A 21,866-nucleotide genomic window follows, 5' to 3' on the forward strand; every position below is an offset into this window, starting at 1 on the left:
TTAGGTCCTGGATCAACACCTTCTTCCATACCCTCATGATTCTTGGACCTGACCTATAATTCCATAGACTCTTGCCCTAATATCCAATGTTTGTTGAGAACTAATTTCCAGGGTTTTAAAAATCATTTAAATTTGATTTATTACAAAACTAATTCATGCTCATTGAAAAATATCAAATAATACATAAGATACAAAATTAAAAATCAAACGTTACCTTTCCTCCTGCCCACTTGCACCCCTCTGAGAGTATCACAATTAATATATTGGTATGTGACCTTCTAGATCTTTTCATATGCATTTACTCACATGCACACACAATTTTTACATAAGGAAATGATAGTATAAATTGTATCCTGCACCTTGTTTTGTTTACATACTATATCTTGGCGATCCCTCCACTTTACTACATTTTGACGTACCACATTCTTTTTAACAAATGTATGGTGTCCTATAGATTGGGTGTGTTTAACCAAACCCCTATAGATAGCATTTAGGTTGTCTCCATTTGTCTTGCTTTTATGAAAATAATTCTACGTTGAATGCTCTGTATGCTTCTTTTGTATGAGGGTATGATGAATACCCATTTATTTCCAACGAATGCCTTGGTACATTTTGTACTTCTTGTACACTCTTTTTATTGGATGAAAGATTCTTTAAATTCTATAGTGTTTTACCATTTTCAAAAGTTTCACACTCATGATTTCATACAATCCCATATGGACTCATATAAAGTCCCTTAATGTGATAGATCCTTTGAACCGGAACATCTTCTTTTTCTGATTTTTAGAGGTTTGAAGTGTTGCTCTACTTAGACATATATTTCTTGGAGGGATTCTCTTTTGTTAATTACTTCAAAATAAAAAGGAATAAGAGACGCTACTACTATACATAAAGAGATGCCCACTCATAAGCCTTATTCTGAGATTAGCACCAAGAAGAGAAATGAGAAGATGTTGCAGGTTGAGAAAGGGAATCTGGCTGCTACCTTTCCTTTCTTCCAGCTGTACGACTGAGAGCCTAAGGCTTAGAGGAGGTTTCTATGGACATGTCCAAGGTACCTGTGCCCAAAGGATGGGCTGACCTACCTTACGATCCCACAGAAGGTCCTCACTGTTGAGGCTGGGGGTGGTGACTTGCCTTCCTTACAGAAGACAAAGATTTGGCAAGTCATCCCAAAAGGGTACCAACTTCTAATCTAGATGAAGGGTGCCTAAGGGCTGGGCTATGATTTCTTCATGTTCATGTCCTGGCCCCAGTTACCAATTATACAATGCACTTAAATGGTTCCAGGTTGGTGATGATGGCATTCACACTTCTGAGGAAAGGGAAGAAAAATGGTGTCAGAGATGGGCCCTTTTATGGCATTGCTGGGACAGTACCCATGGAGGGAGGGAAGTCTGGCCTGATGCTGTGAAGTATTGAATTATTTGAGCTATTCACACTTACTGCTTCTCTGTTGGCAGGCTGCCTGAAGATATCACCATCAGAATGTTCCCACGACAATTCTCCATCCCCTGTTTATTAAAAAGAAATAAAGAATTATAATACATAGAAGGGGAAAATATTAACCTGTGACCCAGTTAACATTTTGGGTTCTATGATCCCAAGGTTCTTTACATATTTTAGCTGTTGTGGCTGTCCTTCAAACAGCAATGTTGAAAGATTTCTCCCTGGGTGTGCCTCATTTTTCAAGACAACTCCGAAGAAAGTTGCCACTTTCTAAAACAGACCATCCAGCAATATTACACAGAATTTGGAAAATAAAAGGGAAAATAATCACTTTCCACTGTAATATAGCCATCATTGTCACATTTGCTTATTTTATTCTGAAGATAGTTAAGTCTTTTACAGGTCATATTCAACTTGTGTTTAAACTACCCTTCAAAAGTGAGAGTTTTGAGGATTTAGTCTGTCATGGTTTGTTAAATTCACCATTATGCCTCTGAGAAGTTATGACTTGATCTGAAAGTTAAGGTAAAACTTGCTGTGGCTAAAGTGTTTACATAACCCATATCTTCTATTTTTGTCTGAGACACCTTTCTCTGGGTCTCCACAGCCCACTTTGTGAACAGCGAATCCCTATCGTTGCTGTCTTCCAGACTAACTGCTTTTAGGGGGAAGATTTTACTTTCAGCCTTGAGAAAAGCAAACTCACAACAGATATGGATATTCCTCAGCTGATTAAAGATAAAAAATAAGAGGATAATCTCCAAAAATACTGCCTTGTATCATCTATGACCAAACAAGCAGATGGCAAGAGCTCGGTCTTAGAGGTATTTGCACCACTCTAAATGAGTACTATTTGTGTGTGTGTGTGTGTACCTGGTTGAGGATAACCCAATATCTGTTCAACCATATATTTCATGGGATAACACGGAATACAAAAATGTATAAACATTAAGAATTTTCTATTCTAATTCATCTCCCAAGCTTTCAAAACCTAACTCTAACTAGTAATGTGTTACTGGTTCAAGTACTGTTACTGGTTTAGGGCTGGAAAAAGACCTCAAGATTAATTTGATACCAATATTATCATCGGGTAGCAACATAAAACATAGCATGGCTTTAACCTCCATGATTCAAAGATCATCTTACAGAAAAAAATTATGAATTTCGAAGATTTAACTATGATTGCTACATTCATCTTCCTAAAACACCACTTTGATTATATAATCGTATCATTTCCTGATCAAAAAAAACCCCTCCGTGGGTCCCCATCTAAGACTATCTATTATCATCCCCCACCTCATCTTTACTGAGCACCTACCTCCGACCCAACTCTCTTAGCTACTCTACAATGGGAACCCTTTGACCTCTTTGCTCTTCATTGAAACTGTGGCCCCCATTCTTGGTTCCATGTTTTTGCTCATGTTATTTTTCTTCTGAAATTACTTTCCCAGCTCCCACACTCTGTAGCTCCTGTATGACTATAAAAACCATGAAGGTTTTCCTCCTCTACAAAGTCTTCCTCAAGTTCTCTCACATATTTCTGATTGCCTAAAGGACTTAGCATTCTGTAGCCTTAGAGATGTACAGGACTTCAGGCATAATTTTGTCCAACTGTTCCATGTAACAGGTGGAGAAACCAAGGCTCAGAGAGAGCAAGGAGCCATTTACTCACATAGCGAGTTGATGAGAGCTTACAACCCAAATCTCAGATTTCCTGGTTCCCAAATAAGTATGTCTATTCTATAAGAGCAGGGTTTATTATTTGTGTTATTAATGGCTGTATCACCATGATCTATAACGGTGCCTGACACATAATAGTCACTCAATAAATACTCATCAAATGATAGATTTGGGAGGCCTTCTCTTATCACCTATCTAAAATTTCAAATCCCCTCTGATACTTCTTATCCCCCCTCTTTGCTTTTTGATCTTAGGACTCAACAGTATCGTACAGTTTATGTATTTTATCTGTTGTCTTCTTTCTCCCACTAGAATTCTCCTATGAGAACGAGGATTTTTGTCTATCATGTTCACTGATGTAACCCGCAGCACCTAGAACAGTGCTGGACACATAGTTAGTATTTATTCAAAATTTCTTGAATGAATGAATACTTAAACAGTTTACAATATTTTCTTCTGTTAAATGTTTCTTGAGCCTGCCTTGTCTCCCTAAAGAGACTGTAAATCCCTTGAAACCAAAGACCATGTCTTAGACCTCCCTCTGTGTCACCTACATCACTGGTTCTCAAAGTGTGGTCTCCGGACCAGCAACATCAGCATAAATTGGGAACTTGTTAGACATGCAAAATTTTGGACCCCACCCCATACCTAGTAAGTCAGAAACTCTGGGGTGGGGGGTCAGTGATCTGGGTACACCTCAGGTTTTCAGTATATGTACTGAGTTGAACTTCAGTAAAAAATACAGAATTAAGTACTTAGCCAATAGCATACTTGCCTCTTCCTGGTTATTCCATGTCTGAGTAAAGATGGTAGACAAAGATTACACTCAGACTATCTGGAAACCCTGACTAACTTTGTAAGAGTGAAGATGCTTTCACCTTTGTTTATGTCAAAAAATAATGCCCAAGTCATAATGGCCATCATTAAAAAGTCCACAAATACTAAATGTTGGAGAGGGTGTGGAGAAAAGGGAACCCTCTTACGCTGTTGATGGGGAATGTAAATTGGTGTAGCCACTATGAAGAACAGTATGGAGGTTCCTCAAAAAGCTAAAAATAGAGTTGCCATATGACCCAGCAATCCCACTTCTGGGTATATACCCAGACAAAACTATGATTCGAAAAGACACATGCACCCCAATGTTCACAGCAGGACGATTTACAATAGCCAAGACACGGAAACAAACTAAATGTCCATCAACAGATGAATGGATAAAAATGATGTGGTACATATATACAATGGAATATTACTCAGCCATAAAAAAGAAGGAAATTTGCAGCAACATGGATGGACCTAGAGATTATCATACTAAGTGAAGTAAGTCAGAAAGAGAAGTCTAGACAAATACCATATGATATCACTTATATGTGGAACCTAAAATACAACATGAAACAGAAACAGACTCACAGACACAGAGAACAGACTTGTGGTTGCCAAGAGGGAGGTGAGGTGGGGGAGGGAAAGATTGGGAGTTTGGGATTAGCAGATGCAAAACAGTATACACAGGATGGATAAACAACAAGATCCTACTGTATAGCACAGGGAACCATATTCAATATTCTGTGATAAACCATAATGGAAAGGAGTATGAAAAAGAATATATATATATAAAACTGAACTGCTTTGCTGCACAGCAGAAATTAACACAACATTGTAAATCAACTATACTTCAATAAAATTTTTTTAAAAGAAAATAATAATGCCCCAAAGTCAGTTAACATACATTGAACACTTCTTGGGTGGAAAACCTGATACTAAGGCAGAAAGAGAAGAGAAATCAGGGCTGGACCCTTGCCCTCAAGACATTTACAACCTGTTTGGAGGGACAGGAAATCAATATAGAAAAGAGCCTAAAAAACACACGCACAGAGTAGCAACTGGAAACACAAATGGAATATACGTGCTTAGGAGATATTGAATGTGTGGAGTGAGCAGTCAGATGTAATCGTGGAAAGCATCCCCAAAGAACTGTTAAGTCATGTTTTTAGAAGTAGATACTGCAGGGTATAAACAGTCGTATGGGCAGAAGGTATTGCCAACTGGAGGGAAAGGCATTTGCAAAGGACCAGAGCTTTGGAAATAGCAAGTCACACAGTGGACACAGCAAGCAAGGTGTGGCTTGAGTGGAAACTTCAGAAGTGAAACAAGAGAAAGGGGGCTGGTGGAGAGATAGAAAGGAAAGGAAGGAGGGTGGGAGGGAGCAAGGGAGGGGGACGGGTTGTTGAGATAACAGGGTGGTAAATAATTCCTGTGTGGACTTCGAAAAGAGGCTGAAGAATTCATATTTGATCCCGTTACCAATTTTTAGGTAGAGGTGCATATGGTATAAATGATATTTGTGGAAGCTTATCCCGGCAAGGGAGTGCTGACTGGTTGGGGAGTAACTGGAATCTGGGAGGCCAACCAGGAAGCTATTGTAGTAACATGTGATAGGCCATGAGAATCTAGATGGAGAAGAAGGGGTGAATCACACTACTGCAGATAACAAGAAAATGATAAGACCCTGACGGAATATTTGATAAAGGAGGAGGAAGGCAAAGGAGAAAGTATAAAATGACTCTAGGGTTGCAATCTGGAGAGCTGGGGAATGGCGCTGCCCTCGACAGTGACTGAGTGGGTATGGACTTGGATTTACTTGTTCCGTTTTAGCTGGCAGTGATGGGTCTAAGCTATGTCCTGAGCCAAATGAAAATATGGGACCAGAGAGAAGATTTGAAACCAGAAAAGATTTGCCAGCAAAATGGCAAAACAAAATGTAAACGCTATAGTGTGTGGTTTCAGGCCTAATCAAAGTAGCCGAAAGAGAACAAATAACAAAAGAAAAATGAGACAATAGCTCTCCTCATGAAATGCCCTTTTTAAATGCAGATTTAATGATTGGTATTGACATGAAATGTTTATTCAGCATGACCTTCTAAGAAGCTCAATTTATTGCATTTAGACCCTAGAGTCTTAAAAGGGCTTTTAAAGAGTATCTTTAAATACTTAATAGTCCAGACAGAATCTTTAAAGCAATACAGAAGCATACAGTCCCTGTTAAATAAGCAGAGAGGCAAGATAGCAAAGCAACGAGGCAAGTCAGTTACCACACAGACTATTAAATACCCTGTAATACAAGTTCAGATGAATGTGTCATAACCACCTAAGCATTTGCAGACAGTTATGTGTACCTAAATTTGAACTATTTCACTTCATCAAAAACTACTGGAGCCATTACTTCCGTGTGTGTGTGTGTGTGTGTGTGTGTGTGTGTGTGTGTGTGTGTGTGTGTGTATTCTCTCAGTATTTTCATTGCCTTTGAGCTTTCAAAGTCTTCAAAATGGCATTCTCTAAGCTTGCATGTTCTGTAAGTAGCCACTAAAGGTTTCAACATTTTAGTTATTTTATACATGAACTATAGTTAAACTTGAATTATCTTCTCAGATGTTCACATTAGTGGTTCTTTAGGCTGGGGCAGGGTCTATCTGGAGAGCTGAAAATAGGTTGGTCCATTTACAATCTTATACCTTATACCTTAGATATTATAACGTAGATATACATACATAAAATACATAAAAGAAAAAAGTAGGCACCAAAGCCCTAAAAAAACCCTGTTTCTGTGCTTTTTTTCCTGATTCACTGGACAAATTATCTTGAGTGAGAGGAAGCCTCTTTTTTCAGCCAAGTCATTAAAAAAAAAAGAAAAAAGAAAAACAATGATTCTAATGGAGACAGATGGATTCTAGCTAATTCCGAGAAGCAACAAGATGTAATTTTAACCAATTTTTAAAACCAAAATGAAAAACAACTCTAGTGTACTGTATGTCAAACAATATTCATTTAACCTTAAAAGCCACATGTGTTGTTTATTCAAACCTCAATTATACTCTGAGTGGTACCCTATGGAGATAGAATGGCTTGGCTTTCTGGTAATGGGAGAAATGGAGAACAAGTATTTGAAAAATGGTCAAGAGCTAGGCTAAAATTCAGACTGTTTATAACTCCCATTGCTCCCATTAATCTCTGGTTGGCCGGAGCCGGTCACAGAAGTAAACCCTGTTCTCTCAAGAAGACTAAGTGTACAATGAGATTATGAGATACCATGAAGATCAACCTCAGACAGCAAAACTACGCCAGCGTGTGGCCACTTCTGAACCACATACAACATCATAAATAGGGTGCCCATAGGTCCTGATTTATCTGGGACAGCCCAGTTTTATGCCCGTTTCTCTGACAGGCATAATTATTAAGATTGCCTCTCTCACTTTCAAAAGTGTCTCGGTTTGGACAATAAATTATATGGTTACTCTAATCATAAGGCAGGTAGAAATTTTAAATGAGTCCCCGAGACAGGGGGAAGTGATCTCTGTGACAAGGGAAACTGATCTCTGTATTTTCAGAGGAACAAGTTGAAATCAGCAGAATCAAGGCAAATGGTTAAGGGTTTTTGAAGAAAAGTGGGAGAGGGCAGAGAGGAAGAAACTGATGGTGAAGTCTCCACCTACTACTTGCCAGGTTCCCTGGTGGGCCACTTTACAGCCAGTACTCAATACCCAAGCTGGAGACGAAAGAGGGGATGGAAGCAGATGGCTCTGGGGAGGCTTCCATCAAATATCTACTTCTACAAATTCTGTGGAGAGGGATCAAGCATGCTGAAATTTGAGGGAAGCTTTAAAGAACACTGGTATAAGGATTCGGCATTGGTAGACATGTGAGCTCCCAATAATGATATATAGTATTGAAGATGCCCTCCAGTGTCTCATAAAGTGGACAGTCAATTTTTTTAGAAAATATCTTGTTGTCAAATAAAGCACTTTATTGCCTGGGCTGCCAATACAAGCTCTTAGCATTTTAAACAAAATATCTGCTTGAGAAATACTAAGACACAGACAAGGGAGGTGGGGGGACTCCTGCCCACAGTGGCAAGCCAAATCCAAAGAAGAGTACTAAAGTATCTAGAAAAATCAGAAATGTGTGTTTTTTTAAAAGTGCATTGTGAGAGTGCATATGTTTGCAGGAAGGCATCATGGGAGAGGAAATAAAGCAACTTAGCCAGTGCCCACGACCCACATTCTGCTCTTTCAATGGAGATGTGGTTAAACAGATCCAAGTTCATGGTTAGAAATGGGGTCTTTGCGTCCCAGAGTGGTCCCAATGAATCTGCTGGAAGTGTTAGCATATCTGGCCCCTGGGAGCACAGTCATCACAAAGTCTGCTCCTCCCGGTAGCCTCAGAGTTAAGAGTGCCGGAGGTTGCTTCACATCCCCAAGCTGAGAGGCATCATAGTAATAACGGCGAAGAAAACAGCCTGGAGCCAGACTGCGTGGGTCCAAATCCTGGCTCTGCCCCTTCTCATCTGTGTGGCTCTGGGCAAGTGAATGAACCTGTCTGTGCCTCAGTTGATAAAATGGAGACAATAATACATATCCCATAGGGTTGTGAAGATAAAATGAATTAGTATATGCAAAGAGCTTAGAAGAGCGCCTGGTACACTGTTATGTCAGTGTTAGCTATTATTCCCCCTCCCTCTTCTTCCCATCCTTTCCCTCCACTTCTTCCTTCTTCTCAAGAGTAGCTTACAAAGGGGAAAACCCAACTTAAGGGACCCTCACAAGGGTACTATGCATTTAACAAAGGAAAGCGTCTGTATTAAACAAACAAGTGAAGCCTAGCGGAAAGAGGAAATTTATGCCCACACCTAGAAAAGGAATAATATCATTTCTAAAGTCAGGGTCCTGGAGATACCCAAATAATTAAAACGGTTGCAGAGACTCCTTCAGCTCATTCCTTCTAAACTAATGATTAGACTTCTCATCATTATGCTAGTCCTCTCCTCCTTTTCATCTTTATTTAGAAAAGGAGTTTGCGTTTTAATTAAGCCCCTTTTTCTCTCTTGGCTTAAAGTGATGCTTGAGAGGACAGATATCTGCTTCTTTGGGAGGCAGTGCAATTTACATACTCATAAAGTGGAGTGGTAAAACTCCAAGTACCCAAATAAAGTACAGTCCTGTGCTACCACATTCATAAATGGAAAAGAGCAAGCGGGATGGAAAAGGGAAACTCAGTGATCCACCAATGCTTACTGTCTTGTCAACCTGGAAATGAAAAGCTGTCAGTTTAAGGTCCTTCTTCTTTCCACTTTGGCTTCCTGGCCCCATCCAAAGAGGACTGGACTACTTGGTGGGAGAAGGAGACGTGGGTCTGGTTTTAATAGCCAAAGCTAAGGGAAAAGTGGATGTAGCTATTCCAGCAATTTGCTTAAACCAACTGGATAGTTATATCAAGTTTCCACTTTGCCTGCGCCATGGAGACCTGGACTTTGTAAGTTCTTACGGTTATAATGTAGATAATATTCAAATATGATTCCTCTGCCTATCACTCTTCTTTCTCTTTTCCCTCTGTTTATACTGTCAGTCAAGAAATCAGATTAATTTCCATAAATGTTGAAGTCTAATTTCATGAAAACTATTCTAATAAGAGTAATGGGCATACCCAGCGGTGTGTTTCTGGGCAGTCGTGGCATCTCTTGAAGTAGTTAGAAGGACAAGGCTGAAAGAAGAGTGGCTTTAACCACCCGTGAAGAAATAATTGCTCTGAAATGCTTCACTGGGAATTTCTTATTTTTATTGTAGAGCCAGACTCATACACACATGAAAAACCCTCCAACCCAGCAACAGGATGGGGCATTATTGACCTTGATAGGATATCCCAGATGGCCAGTTAAGAATCATCACTCTTAATTTGTTAAACTAGTATGAAAGTCAATGCTGTCCCATCCACCGTCTGAGGGGTTTTCTGTCCAAGAAGAAACATTCTAGACGTAAAAGACATGCCAGGAAGGAACATGATGACCTCAGAAGGGTGGGAGTCCTGTGATAGTCAGCAAGCATGTGGAGGTGAATTCTGAGTGCAAGGGATGGAAAGAGAACAAAAACCACCTGAAAGTTTCCACAGAAGGAGAAAGCTTCCAGTTGCGGTTTAGAAGAAGAGGAGAGGTAGACAAGGATAGAAAATCCCTAAGATGGTCCCTAAGATGAACATGAATGACTCACTTTTGAAAAGTAATTACTAGTCGTAGTCAGACTCTTCTATAGCTATGAAAATATTGGAGTGTTTCAATACATTTTGAAGTTTAGGTGACACATACAAAGTAGTGTTTCTCATTAGCAATGTTTCCTTCCCATCATTATGACCAGGAGATGGTAGTGTTTCTGTAGAAAATGTGGGCAAAACCAAAAAGAGCTCTAGACTGATATGTGAGGATCTATATTTGGAGTGTTATTTTCTCTAGTTTCCTGTGATTTTGAAAACTTTGAAAAATTTGGTAGATTTCTGTGATGTTAAAAAGATCAAATATCTCACATACCACTTCCCTCGAGATCTCTGGGTTCCAGCCAAGATGGCGTCTGAGGTGTAATTTTGCTGCTTTTTGGAAAGAGAAATCAAGAGTCTTACATAAAATGGCAGTTGTCTTGAACACTGACAAACTGCCTTTAAACAGTTGCTTCCAGTTTCAGTCACCTTGAAGGAGTTAGCAAAAATATCCCAATTTCATAAAAAGAGATGCAATTTTCATGCTGGGCTCACTGGAGATGTTGTGGAGAAATGGGCTTGGGATGAGTAAATTGTGAGGTCAGTTATTTCTCCTGCCTCCCTCCCTAGCCAGGACTGCACTTGGAGTGCTTGTCAAAAGCTTTTCATAACTGTGGCTCTCTTTCCTTTTAACAAATCCATCACAAGCTATATACTTGATACTATGCTAGGGGAAACAGAGGAAGAAGATGGTCCTTTCCTTATAGAGCTTCCCAGTTGAGGAGCCAAGATCCGTAAAACAGTGAACAGTACAAGAAATATTTTTAAATGCTGTATTCTACAATCAGACCAAGCCCTGAAAGTGGTCAAACAAGGAGACCAATGAGGACGAGAGTGATCAGGTAAGGCTATTTAGAGGAGATGCAATGTCAGCTGGGGTCTTGAAAGATGGGTAGGATCCTAATTGGTAGAAGAGAGGTGGGAAACTATGCCAAGCTTGTGGGGAGTAAGAGTCAAGAGAGGCACACAACAGGAGGTAGGATCAAGATGGCAGCAGAAGAAGATCCTGAACTCACCTCCCATGGGCATACCAAAATTACAGCTACTCACAGAGCAGCCATCTCTGAGAGTGACCTGAAGACTAGCAGAAAAGATTTCCCATAACTAAAGATATAAAGAAGGAACCACAACGAGACAGGTAAGGGGGTGGAGATTCTGTCTAGTTGGGACCCACGCTCCTGGCAAGGTGATCCATAGGTGGGAGGGATATAAACACAAATGTCCTACGCAAGGAGTGAGGGCTCCACATTGGACTCCCCAGCCCAGGGTTCCCACACCAGGAAGACAAGCACTCAAAACATCTGGTTTTGAAAACCAGTGGGGCTTACATTTAGGAGAGCTGGAGGGCTGAAGGAAACTGAGACTCTGCTCTTAAAGGGTGTGTGCAAAAATTCATTCACTCCAAGTACCAGCACAGAGGCAGCAATTTGAAAGGCACCTGGGTCAGACCAACTTGCTGATCTTGGAGAGCCTCCCAGAGGAGCAGAAGGCAACTGGGACTCCCCTGGAGACACAGATGCTGGTGGTAGCCCTTACTGTAAGCTCATTCTACTGTGCTGATACTGGCACTGGCAGATACCATTTTGGAATCCTCCCTAAAGAGGCTAAAGCCTCTTAGCGCTGGGGACCGCCCAACCCACCAGTGCACCCATAGCAGTTGTGAGCTACCAGGTTGCACAACCAGCCATGCCTGAGGCCTGCCCTACCCACCAGTGTACCTGCAGCATTAAACACCACCAGATTGCACAGCCAGCCTGGCCAGGGTCCAACCATGCCTATCAGCGCACCAGTAGCAGTTAGCTTTGCCACAACTGCATGTAGCCCATACAGGGGACACCCCTGGATCATCTGGCTCTGGAGACCAGAGAGAACCATGCTGTTGGGTCCCATAAGACATCTTTTACGTAAGGTCATTTCTCCAAGATCAGGAGACATAAAGTCCCTACCTAATACATAGAAATAAACACAGATAATTAGGCAAAATGAGGAGACAAAGGAATATGTTTCAAACAAAAGAACAAGACAAAAACTCAGAAAAAGAGTTAAATAAAATAGAGATAAACAATCTACCTGATAAAGAGTTCAAGGTAATAATCATAAAGATGTGCACTGAACTTGGGAAAAGAATGGAAGAATGCAGTGAGAACTTCAACAAAGAGTTTTAAGATATTAAAAAAAAACTATCAGAGCTCAAAACTACTGTGACAAAGCAAGAGAGAGGCATGGACATATATACACTACCAAACGTAAGGTAGATAGCTAGTGGGAAGCAGCCACATAGCACAGGGAGATCAGCTTGGTGCTTTGTGACCACCTGGAGGGGTGGGATAGGGAGGGTGGGAGGGAGGGAGACACAAGAGGGAAGAGATATCGGAACATATGTATATGTATAACTGATTCACTTTGTTATAAAGCAGAAACTAACACACCATTGTAAAGCAATTATACCCCAATAAAGATGTTTAAAAAATACAATAACTGAAATGAAAAATATGCTAGAGGAAATCAAGGGTAAATTAGATGATACAAAAGGATCAGTGACCTGGAAGAAAGAGCAGTAGTAATCAACCTAGCAGAACAGAAAAAGAAAAAACAATTTTTATAAATGAGGATAGTTTAAGAGACCTTTGTTACAGCTTTAAGTGTACTAAAATTCACATTAGAGGGGTCCCAGAAGGAGAAGAGAGTGAGAAAGGGGCAGAAAACTTATTTGAAGACATAATGGCTGAAAACTTCCCTAACCTGGGGAAGGAAACAGATATCCCGGTCCAGGAATCACAGAGAATCTCAAAAATGATGAATCCAATGAGAGCTGCACCAAGACATATCATAATTAAAATGGAAAAAGTTAAAGAGAAAATTTTAAAGGTAGCAAAAGAAAAACAACTAGTCACATACAAGGGAAAGTTATCAGCTGAATTTTTAGCAAAATTTGCAACCCAGAAGTGGGTGGCAAGATATATTTAAAGTGCTGAAAGGAAAAACTTTACCACCAAGAATACTCTTCCTGGCAAGGTTATCATTCAGAATTGAGAGATAAAGCATTTCCCAGACAAGCAAAAACTAAGAGTTCATCATCACTAAACTGGATTTACAAGAAATGTTAAAGAGACTTCTTTAAGTGGAAAAGAAAAGGCCACAACTAGAAATAAGAAAATACATAAAAGAAAAAAAAATCTCACTGGTAAAAGCAAATATATAGTAAAGACAGTGGATCAGCCACTTAGAAAGCTAGTATGAAGGTTAAAAGACAAAAGTTATAAAATCAACTATAACTAAAATAAGTAGTTAATGGATACACAAAGTAAAAAGATGTAAAATATGACATCAAGAACATAAAACATGGTGGGGGGACAGTAAAAATGTATTGCTTTTAGAATGCATTGAAACTTAAGTGACTATCAGCTTAAAACAATCTGCTGTATATCTAGATCAATATATAAACCTCATAGTAATGACAAACCAAAAACCTACAATAGATACACAAAAAATAAAGAAAAAGGAACCCAAACACCACACTAAAGAAAATCATCAAAGCACAAGGGAAGAGATTAAAAGAAGAAAGGAACAGAGAGAACTACAAAAACAACCAAAAAAACAATTAACAAAATGGTAATTAAGTACGTACCTATCGATAATTCCTTTAAATGTAAATGGTTTAAATGCTCCAATCAAAATACATAAGGTGTCTGAATGGATGAGAAAATAGAACTCATCTATATGCTTCCTGTAAGAGACTCACTTCAAACCTAAAAACACATAGGCTGAAAGTGAAAGAATGGAAAAAAGATATTCCATCCAAATGGAAACAAAAAGAAAGCTGGGGTAGCAATACTCATATAAGATAAAATAGCCTTTAAAACCAAGACTGTAAGAAAAGACAGAAAAGGCATTACGTATTGATAAAGGGGTCAATCCAACAAGAGGATATAACACCCACCAATATTTATGCTCCCAACATAGGAGCACCTGAACATGTAAAACAAATATTAACAGACAAAAAAGGGAGAAATTGACAGTAATACAATAATAGTAGAGGACTTTAACACCCAATTTACATCAATGGATAGATCAACCAGACAGAAAATCAATAATGAAACACTAGTGTTAAATAACACTTTAGTCCAGATGCACCTAATAGATATATACAGAACATTTTATCCCACACCAGCAGAATACACGCTATTTTCAAATGCACATGGAACATTCTCCAAGAGTGATCACATGCTAGGACACAAAACAAGTCTCAATAAATTTAAGAGGACTGAAATCATACCAAGCATCTTTTCTGACTAAGAGGTATGAAACTAGAAATCAATTAGACAAAGAAAAGTGGAAAAAAACACGAACATGTCGAGGCTAGACAACATGCTACTAAACAAAGAAAATCAAAGAGGAAATTTAAAAATACCTTGAGACAAATGAAACTGACAACACAACTTTCCAAAGTCTATGGGACACTTCAAAAGAAGTTCTAAGAGGGAACTTTATAGTGATACAGGCCTACCTCAAGAAACAAGAAAAATGTCAAATAAACAATCTAAACTTACACCTAAAGGAACTAGAAAACGAGGAACAAAGCCCAAAATTAGTAGAAGGAACGAATAAAGATCAGAGTGGGAATAAATGAAATAGAGACTTAAAAAAATAATAGAAAAGACCAATGAAACTAAGAGCTGGTTCCTTGAAAAGATAAACAAAATTAATAAATCTTCAGCCAGACTCATCAAGGAAAAAAAAGAGAGGGCCCAAATAAATAAAATAAGAAAGAAAGAGGCAATGTTACAATTGACACCACAGAAATACAAAAGATCGTAAGAGATTACTGCGAACAATTATATGCCAGCAAATTGGACAACCTAGAAAAAATGGATAAATTCCTAGAGACACAAATCTCCCAAGACTGAATCCGGAAGAAATGGAAAATCTGAACAGACCCATCACTAGCAGTGAAACTGAATCAGTAATCAAAAAACTCCCAACAAACAAAAGTCCAGGACCAGACAGTTTCACAGATGAATTCTACCAAACATGTAAAGAAGACTTAATACCTATCTTCCTCAAACTATTCCAAAAAACTGAAGAGGAAGGAACACTCCCAAATTCATTCTATGAGGCTAGAATTAACCTGACACCAAAACCAGACAAAGACACCACAAGAAAAGAAAATTACAGGTCAATATCCCTGAAGAGCATAGATACAAAAATCCTCAACAAAATACAAAATGCCCACTCTTGCCACTTTTATTCAACATAGTAATGGAAGTCCTAACCACAGCAATAAGACAAGAAAGGGAGACTAAAAACATCCAAATTGGAAGGGAAGAAGTAAAACTGTCACTATTTCCAGATGACATGATACTATAAATAGAAAACCTTAAAGACTCCACCCAGAAACTCTTAGAACTATGGCATTTTTCACAGAACTAGAAAAAATAATCCTAAAACTTGTATGGAACCACAAAAGACCCAGTATAACCAAAGCAATCTTGAGAAAGAAGAACAAAGCTGGAGGCACCACACTCCCAGACTTGAGACTATACTACAAAGCTATAAGTAATCAAAATAGTATGGTACTGGTACAAAAACAGACACATAGATCAATGGAAAAAATAAAGAGTGCAGAAATAAACCCACACTTATATGGGCAATTAGTTTATGACAAAGGAGCCAAGAATATACAGTGGGGAAAGACAGTCTCTTCAATAAATGATGTTGGGAAAACTGGACAGCTACATGCATGAGAATGAAACTGGATCACTTTCTTACACCATATACAAAAGTAAACTCAAAATATATTAAAGACTTAAATTAAGACCTGATACCATAAAACTCTTAGAAGAAAACATAGGCAGTATGCTCTTTGACATCAGTCTTAGCAATATTTTTTGGATCAGGCAAGGGCAACAAAAACAAAAATAAACAAATGGGACTACACCAAACTAAAAAACTTTTGCATAGAGAAGGATACCATCAACAAAAAGAAAAGGCAAAAAAAAAAAAAAAAAAGAAAAGGCAGCCTACTGAATGGGAGAAGATATTTGCAAATGATATATCTGATATGGATTTAATATCCAAAATATATAAAGAACTCACATATCTCAATATCAAAAAAATAATCTGATTAAGAAATGAGCAAGGGACCTGAACAGGCATTTTTCCAAGGAAGATATACAGAAGGCCAACAGATACAGGAAAAGATGCTCAACATTACTAATCATCAGGGAAATGCAAATCAAACCACAACGAGATATTACCTGACACCTGTCAGGATAACTATTATGAAGAAGACAAGAAACAGTATGTGTCAGTGAGGATGTGGAGAAAAGGAAACCCTTGTGCACTGTTGGTGGGAACGTAAACTGGTGCAGCCACTATGGAAAACATATGGAGGTTCCTCAAAAAATTAAAAATAGAACTACCATACAATCCTGCAATTCCACTTGTGGGTATTTATCAGAAGAAAATGAAAACACTAATTAGAAAAGATACATGCCCCCTTATGTTCATTGCAGCATTATTTACAATAGCCAAGATATGGAAACAACTCAAATGTCCATCGACAGGTGAAGAGATAATGAAAACATGATACACACACACACACACATACACAGAGGAATATTATTCAGCCATAAAAAAGAATGAAATCTTGCCATTTGTGACAACACGGATGGACCTTGAGGGCATTTTTCCAAGTGAAACAAGCCAGACAGAGAAAGACAAATGCCATATGATCTATTCTATGTGGAATCTAAAACACAAAACAAACAAAACAAAACAAAACAGAAGCTGACCCATAGATACAGAGAACAAACTAGTGGTCACCAGAGTGGAGGCGGGGTGGGGTATGGGTGAAATGGACGAAAGGGATGAAGGGGTACAAACTTCCAGTTATAAAATAAATAAGTCACGGAGATATAATATACAACATAGGGAATATAATCAATAATATTGTAATAACTTTGTATGGTGATAGATGGTTACTAAACTTATTGTGGTGATCAATTCATAAAGTACATAAATGTTGAATTGCTATGTTGTACACTTGAAACATATAATATTTCATGTGAATAAAAAAGAGAGGCACATAACAGGGCTAAAGGTGGGGAGGAACATGGCATATTATAAAAAGAGGAGTGTCAGCCTAGTGGAGAAGGTGTGTGTGTTGGTGTCAGAGAAATGAGGATGGGTAGTGGGTTAAGGAAGGGTCCGACTGTTTGACAGAGGGCCTTTAAAAACAAGCTGCAGAACTGAGATTGGATAATATGGTAAGAAATGGTAGACACTGGCCAACATGATCAAGCAGTTCCTTAAGAAGTGAAGTCTGAACTTGAGTACATGCAGCGGGTGCAGTGTAGGAAGGACAGCATAGATACTCCTGCAACAGAGTGGCTGGTTTCATGGTGGGATCAGAAGTCAAGGATCCTGGGAGGATAGGACTGCCACCAGTTATCCCCCCAACTTTTGAGTCAATCCTCCTACACCCTGCGATGCAGAGAGCAAAGAGGAATATGGTGTGAGCTGAGGCCGGAGAGATGGTCGTCTTCAGAGTCCTCCTTCACCTCTCTGAGTAGATGGACCCCTGTCCATTACTGGCTTTTGTAACACCTTTCCTTTGCAGCATGTGGCACAGTTGCGATTTTATATTTACTTGTCTCGACATTTGATAAATGTCTGTCTTTCTCACTAAACTCCGCAAGGACTGGTTCCAGTCCCGGTCTGTTTTGTTTACCACTGTATCTCCGGTACCAGCACAGTGCCAGGTACTCAATGGTTGCTCGACAAATGTTTGCTGAATGAAAGAAGGTAGACATTTATACTTGGGCCTCTCTGAGCCTAGAAAGAGAGAGTGTTCCCCTATGGTTGGGAATGGGTAGGTTGAGGCCTTGATGGGGAAAGGTGGGCAGTGTGGTTACTCTCTTGGGATTATCTGCCTAGACCAGTGTGCCACGCATGCCCTCTCTTTCCCTTTAACCCCCTGCAGGAGGAGGGGCTCTTGTCACACTCCTCTGGATGGCTCCCACCAAACAGCATAAGAACCTGGGACTCCAGAGCCAGGCCAACAATGTTAAAATTCTAGCTCTGCCACTTATTACCATGTATCCTTGGGCAAATCGCTTAACTTCTCTGCCTCAGTTTCCTCACCTGTAAAATGAGGAAAATAATAGTCCCTACTTTGTTGTGAGGAGCAAATGAGCTGTTACACACCTAAATGCTTAGACCACTGCTTGGCCCAGAGCGAGTGCCACATATGTACACTGTCTACCAAATGCAGGCTTGGCCCTCAATACAGCCGATAGCTTACCGAAATATGTCTCCCTTGCCGAGATTCCAAGAACACAGCCTTCCCTTTGCTTTGGCAAGATAGGAAGAAGACAAGCAGAAATGATCAACGGTGGAGGGAAGCTGGGTGTGGGTTTGGGTGTGAGGCCTGCCTGCCCAGAATGTGGCCGTGGTACAGTCTCTGAAGAGATTTTCTTCTGATAAAGTTTCCCTTAAGGTTCCAGCGGCTGTTTGCACTATGCTTCCAGTCCAGATGAGGTTTGCTGAAATGCCAGCAATGACACACACCCTGCCAACACTCTCCTGACTGTCCTAGCCTCAAAGACATGTCTAAACAACTGAGGCTAGGGTTCAGATTCAACCCATGGCTAAGATTGCTGCCTGACCCAGGAAGAAAGGCACATATTAGTGTTTGGTGACGGTGCAGAGAGCCCGCTTCAATGGGGCCCTTTATATGAAGGTTTGCAAGTTCAGCACTCAAAAAGGTTATTTCTTCTGTGGTATTTTGCCTGCAATTAGGGCAGCCAGCATAGGGGAGAAGTGTGTCTGGGTTGTCTGCTGTATGAATAATACGCTTATACAAGGTATACCTTTGTTAAAAATGTCATTTCAACAGAAAAAAAAATAACTAAGTGCTTCAGAAATAAGGACTTCAAAGGAGATTCAATCACATTATATACAACTGAAACATATAAAGAAATTAAAGACAGAAAAAAGCATCAATTTTATGAAAGTGTAGGATTTAGTCTTTAGAGGGAAAGATGAAAGAGAATGGTTTATTTAGGCTGGAGAAGAGAAGGCAAAGAGAGAACTTAATGAATTGTCAAGTATGTTGAAGGGGCAATACATGATCAATAACAACTAGCTTTTACCCGTTGCTTCTGAAGACATAACAAAAATAAAAGATATTTAAATTGTGACAAGAGAACCGTTGAGCAGATGGTTAGTCCCAGGATGTGTTGCCATGAGAAGGACTAGAAATATAGTTCTTTATATGGAGATTAAGTAACTAAAAAGGCAAGACTATCAGAGATAGAGAAGGTACAATTCTACTTAACCCCAGGGTAATAAATAGAGTCATTATTATATAAAATATAATAATGATCACTTGTTAAGCAGTAACTCTGTATTGGACTTTCTCCTAGCTTCTATGTCATCTCAGTTAATTTTTATCACCTTTCCATAGGTTGTAGATATTATAATTATCATCTTCACACCTGAGAGAACCGAGGTCCTGAATGGTTCAGTGTCTTGTCCAAGGTCACATCACTAGTGGACAGAAGCTCTGCCAGGTCAAATCTATGTCCTTCTGGCTTCAGAGCCTATCTCCTTTGCATTATATTGCCGATTGGATGCAATAATGTCTTTTTGCAGTTTCCTTTCTTTTATTAATTGCTCTTCAGTTTAGATTTCACATTATTTTTCCCCAAGCAAAATCACCTTAGCCCAACAAATGGATTGTAGCAATTATCTGGTTATAGTAGTAACTACGTGTACACCTCTGCTAAGAATGAACTCTCCTGGGTGTGGAGAAAAGGGAACCCTCGTGTACTGTGGATGGGAACGTAAATTGGTGCAGCCACTATGGAGAGCAGTATGGAGGTTCCTTAAAAATCTAAAATTAGAGCTACCATATGATTTAGCAATCCCACTCCTCGGTATATATCTGGAAAAGACAAAAACTCTAATTCGAAAAGACATGTGCACTCCAGTAGCCAAGACATGGAAACAACCCAAGTGCCCATCAACAGAGGATTGGTTTAAAAATATGTGGTGTATATATATATATATATATATACACACACACACACACACACACATATATACAATTCCATTACGTATATGTAATGGAATATTACCCAGCCATAAAAAAGAATGAAATATTGCCATTTACAGCAACATGGATGGACCTAGAGATTATCATAATAAGTGAAGTAAGTCAGACAGAGAAAGACAAATATTATATGATATCACTTACCTGCAGAATCTAAAAAAATAATACAAATGAATCTATATACAAAACAGAAACAGACTCACAGACATAGAAAACAAACTTACGGTGACCAGAGGGGAAAGGGGGTGGGGAGGGATAAATTAGGAGTATGAGATTAACAGATACAAACTACTAACATAAAATAGATAAGCAACAAGGATTTACTATATAGTACAGGAAACTATATTCAATATCTTTAATAATAGCCTATAAGGGAAAATAATCTGAAAATTATATATATATATATATATATATATAAAATATGTAACTGAATCACTTTGCTGTACACCCGAAACTAACACAATATTGTAAATCAACTATACTTCAATTTTAAAAAACGGACTCTCTTCCTTTTGGAACAGACTCAAATTAAGTTGGGGCAAAGATTGAGAAAGGAGGCGAGGAACAAAATACCCAGCTTTACTGGCAGAAATGTCACAGCTGTACTGAGGGACAGTACACACACTGTGAGAAACAGGAATGGAAAGATCCAGGGCCTTAGTGAAGCATATATCAAATTAGGCTGCAACTAAAGCCACAGTGACTTGTGAGGGCTGGTACAAACAGCATAGTAAAAAGGATGAGCATGTACGGGTACTACGAATAAGGTAATTTCTTTCTAAAAGGAATATTAATTAGAGTGTGCTAAAGTGAGGTAGGGAAGAAAAAACAATGTGGAGGATCGGGAATGACAACAGGTAATTTCCTACTGACCATGAACCAATGGATAGCCAGTACCATCTACCACAGTCAATCAGTAATTCAGAGGAAGAAAAAACACAAATAATATCCTATTTGAGTAGCATCTAATTCAAACCATGACTAACTTTCTGGCAATATTTCCAAGCTAGTGTGCATTCATTCAAATAACACCTACTCTGTGCCTGGTGCAGTGGGGGGAAAAAAGATGAGCCCAAAATAGTTTCTGCCTTACGGAGCTCACCCATTAGTAGTGATGATAAGACGTGGGCACACATAATAAAAGACAAAATGTGCCCGGGTGATTAACTCTACTGAAGAAGCACAGGTGAGGCCCTGAAGAGTCAGAGAGATGAGGGAGTTTACTCCTAAATGATAGGATTAAAAAAAAAAAGCTTCCTGGAGGAGGTGGCATTTGAACTGGCCTCTGAAGGAGAAGCAGGATTTAGGGGTGGAGAAACTGGAATGAAGGTGGGAATGCAGAGAAGAGACAAAGGCCTTCCCGCTAGTATTTATTCAAATGTAACCTGAGGACTACCTGTGTTCGGATCCGAGGAGGCTGCATTTGAGCTAGGTCTTCAAGAACTGGCAGGATTTCTACAGGCAGAGATGGAGGAAAAGGATTTTCCAGAGAAAGGCAACATTCCCTCCTCACAGGGTTACTGTACATGTTAGATATAACCTAGGAAGC

General features: G+C 39.3%; 1 protein-coding gene across 6 annotated transcripts in view; it reads right to left on the reverse strand.

The window, feature by feature from the left end:
* CHRDL1 (chordin like 1) overlaps nt 1–21,866 on the reverse strand; it is a 115,869-nt gene that overhangs the window by 23,176 nt on the left and 70,827 nt on the right. For all 6 annotated transcript variants that reach the window (XM_027089489.1, XM_027089487.1, XM_027089490.1 and 3 more), the window contains one exon: nt 1,447–1,514. In XM_027089489.1, the coding sequence (XP_026945290.1) occupies nt 1,447–1,514 (68 nt within the window). The remainder of the gene's footprint in view (nt 1–1,446; nt 1,515–21,866) is intronic.

The sequence above is a fragment of the Aethalodelphis obliquidens genome, unplaced genomic scaffold (genome assembly GCF_003676395.1).
Source record: "Aethalodelphis obliquidens isolate GAN/ISIS:26980383/991018 unplaced genomic scaffold, ASM367639v1 scaffold66, whole genome shotgun sequence".
In the NCBI taxonomy this organism is placed as follows: Eukaryota; Metazoa; Chordata; class Mammalia; order Artiodactyla; family Delphinidae; genus Aethalodelphis; species Aethalodelphis obliquidens.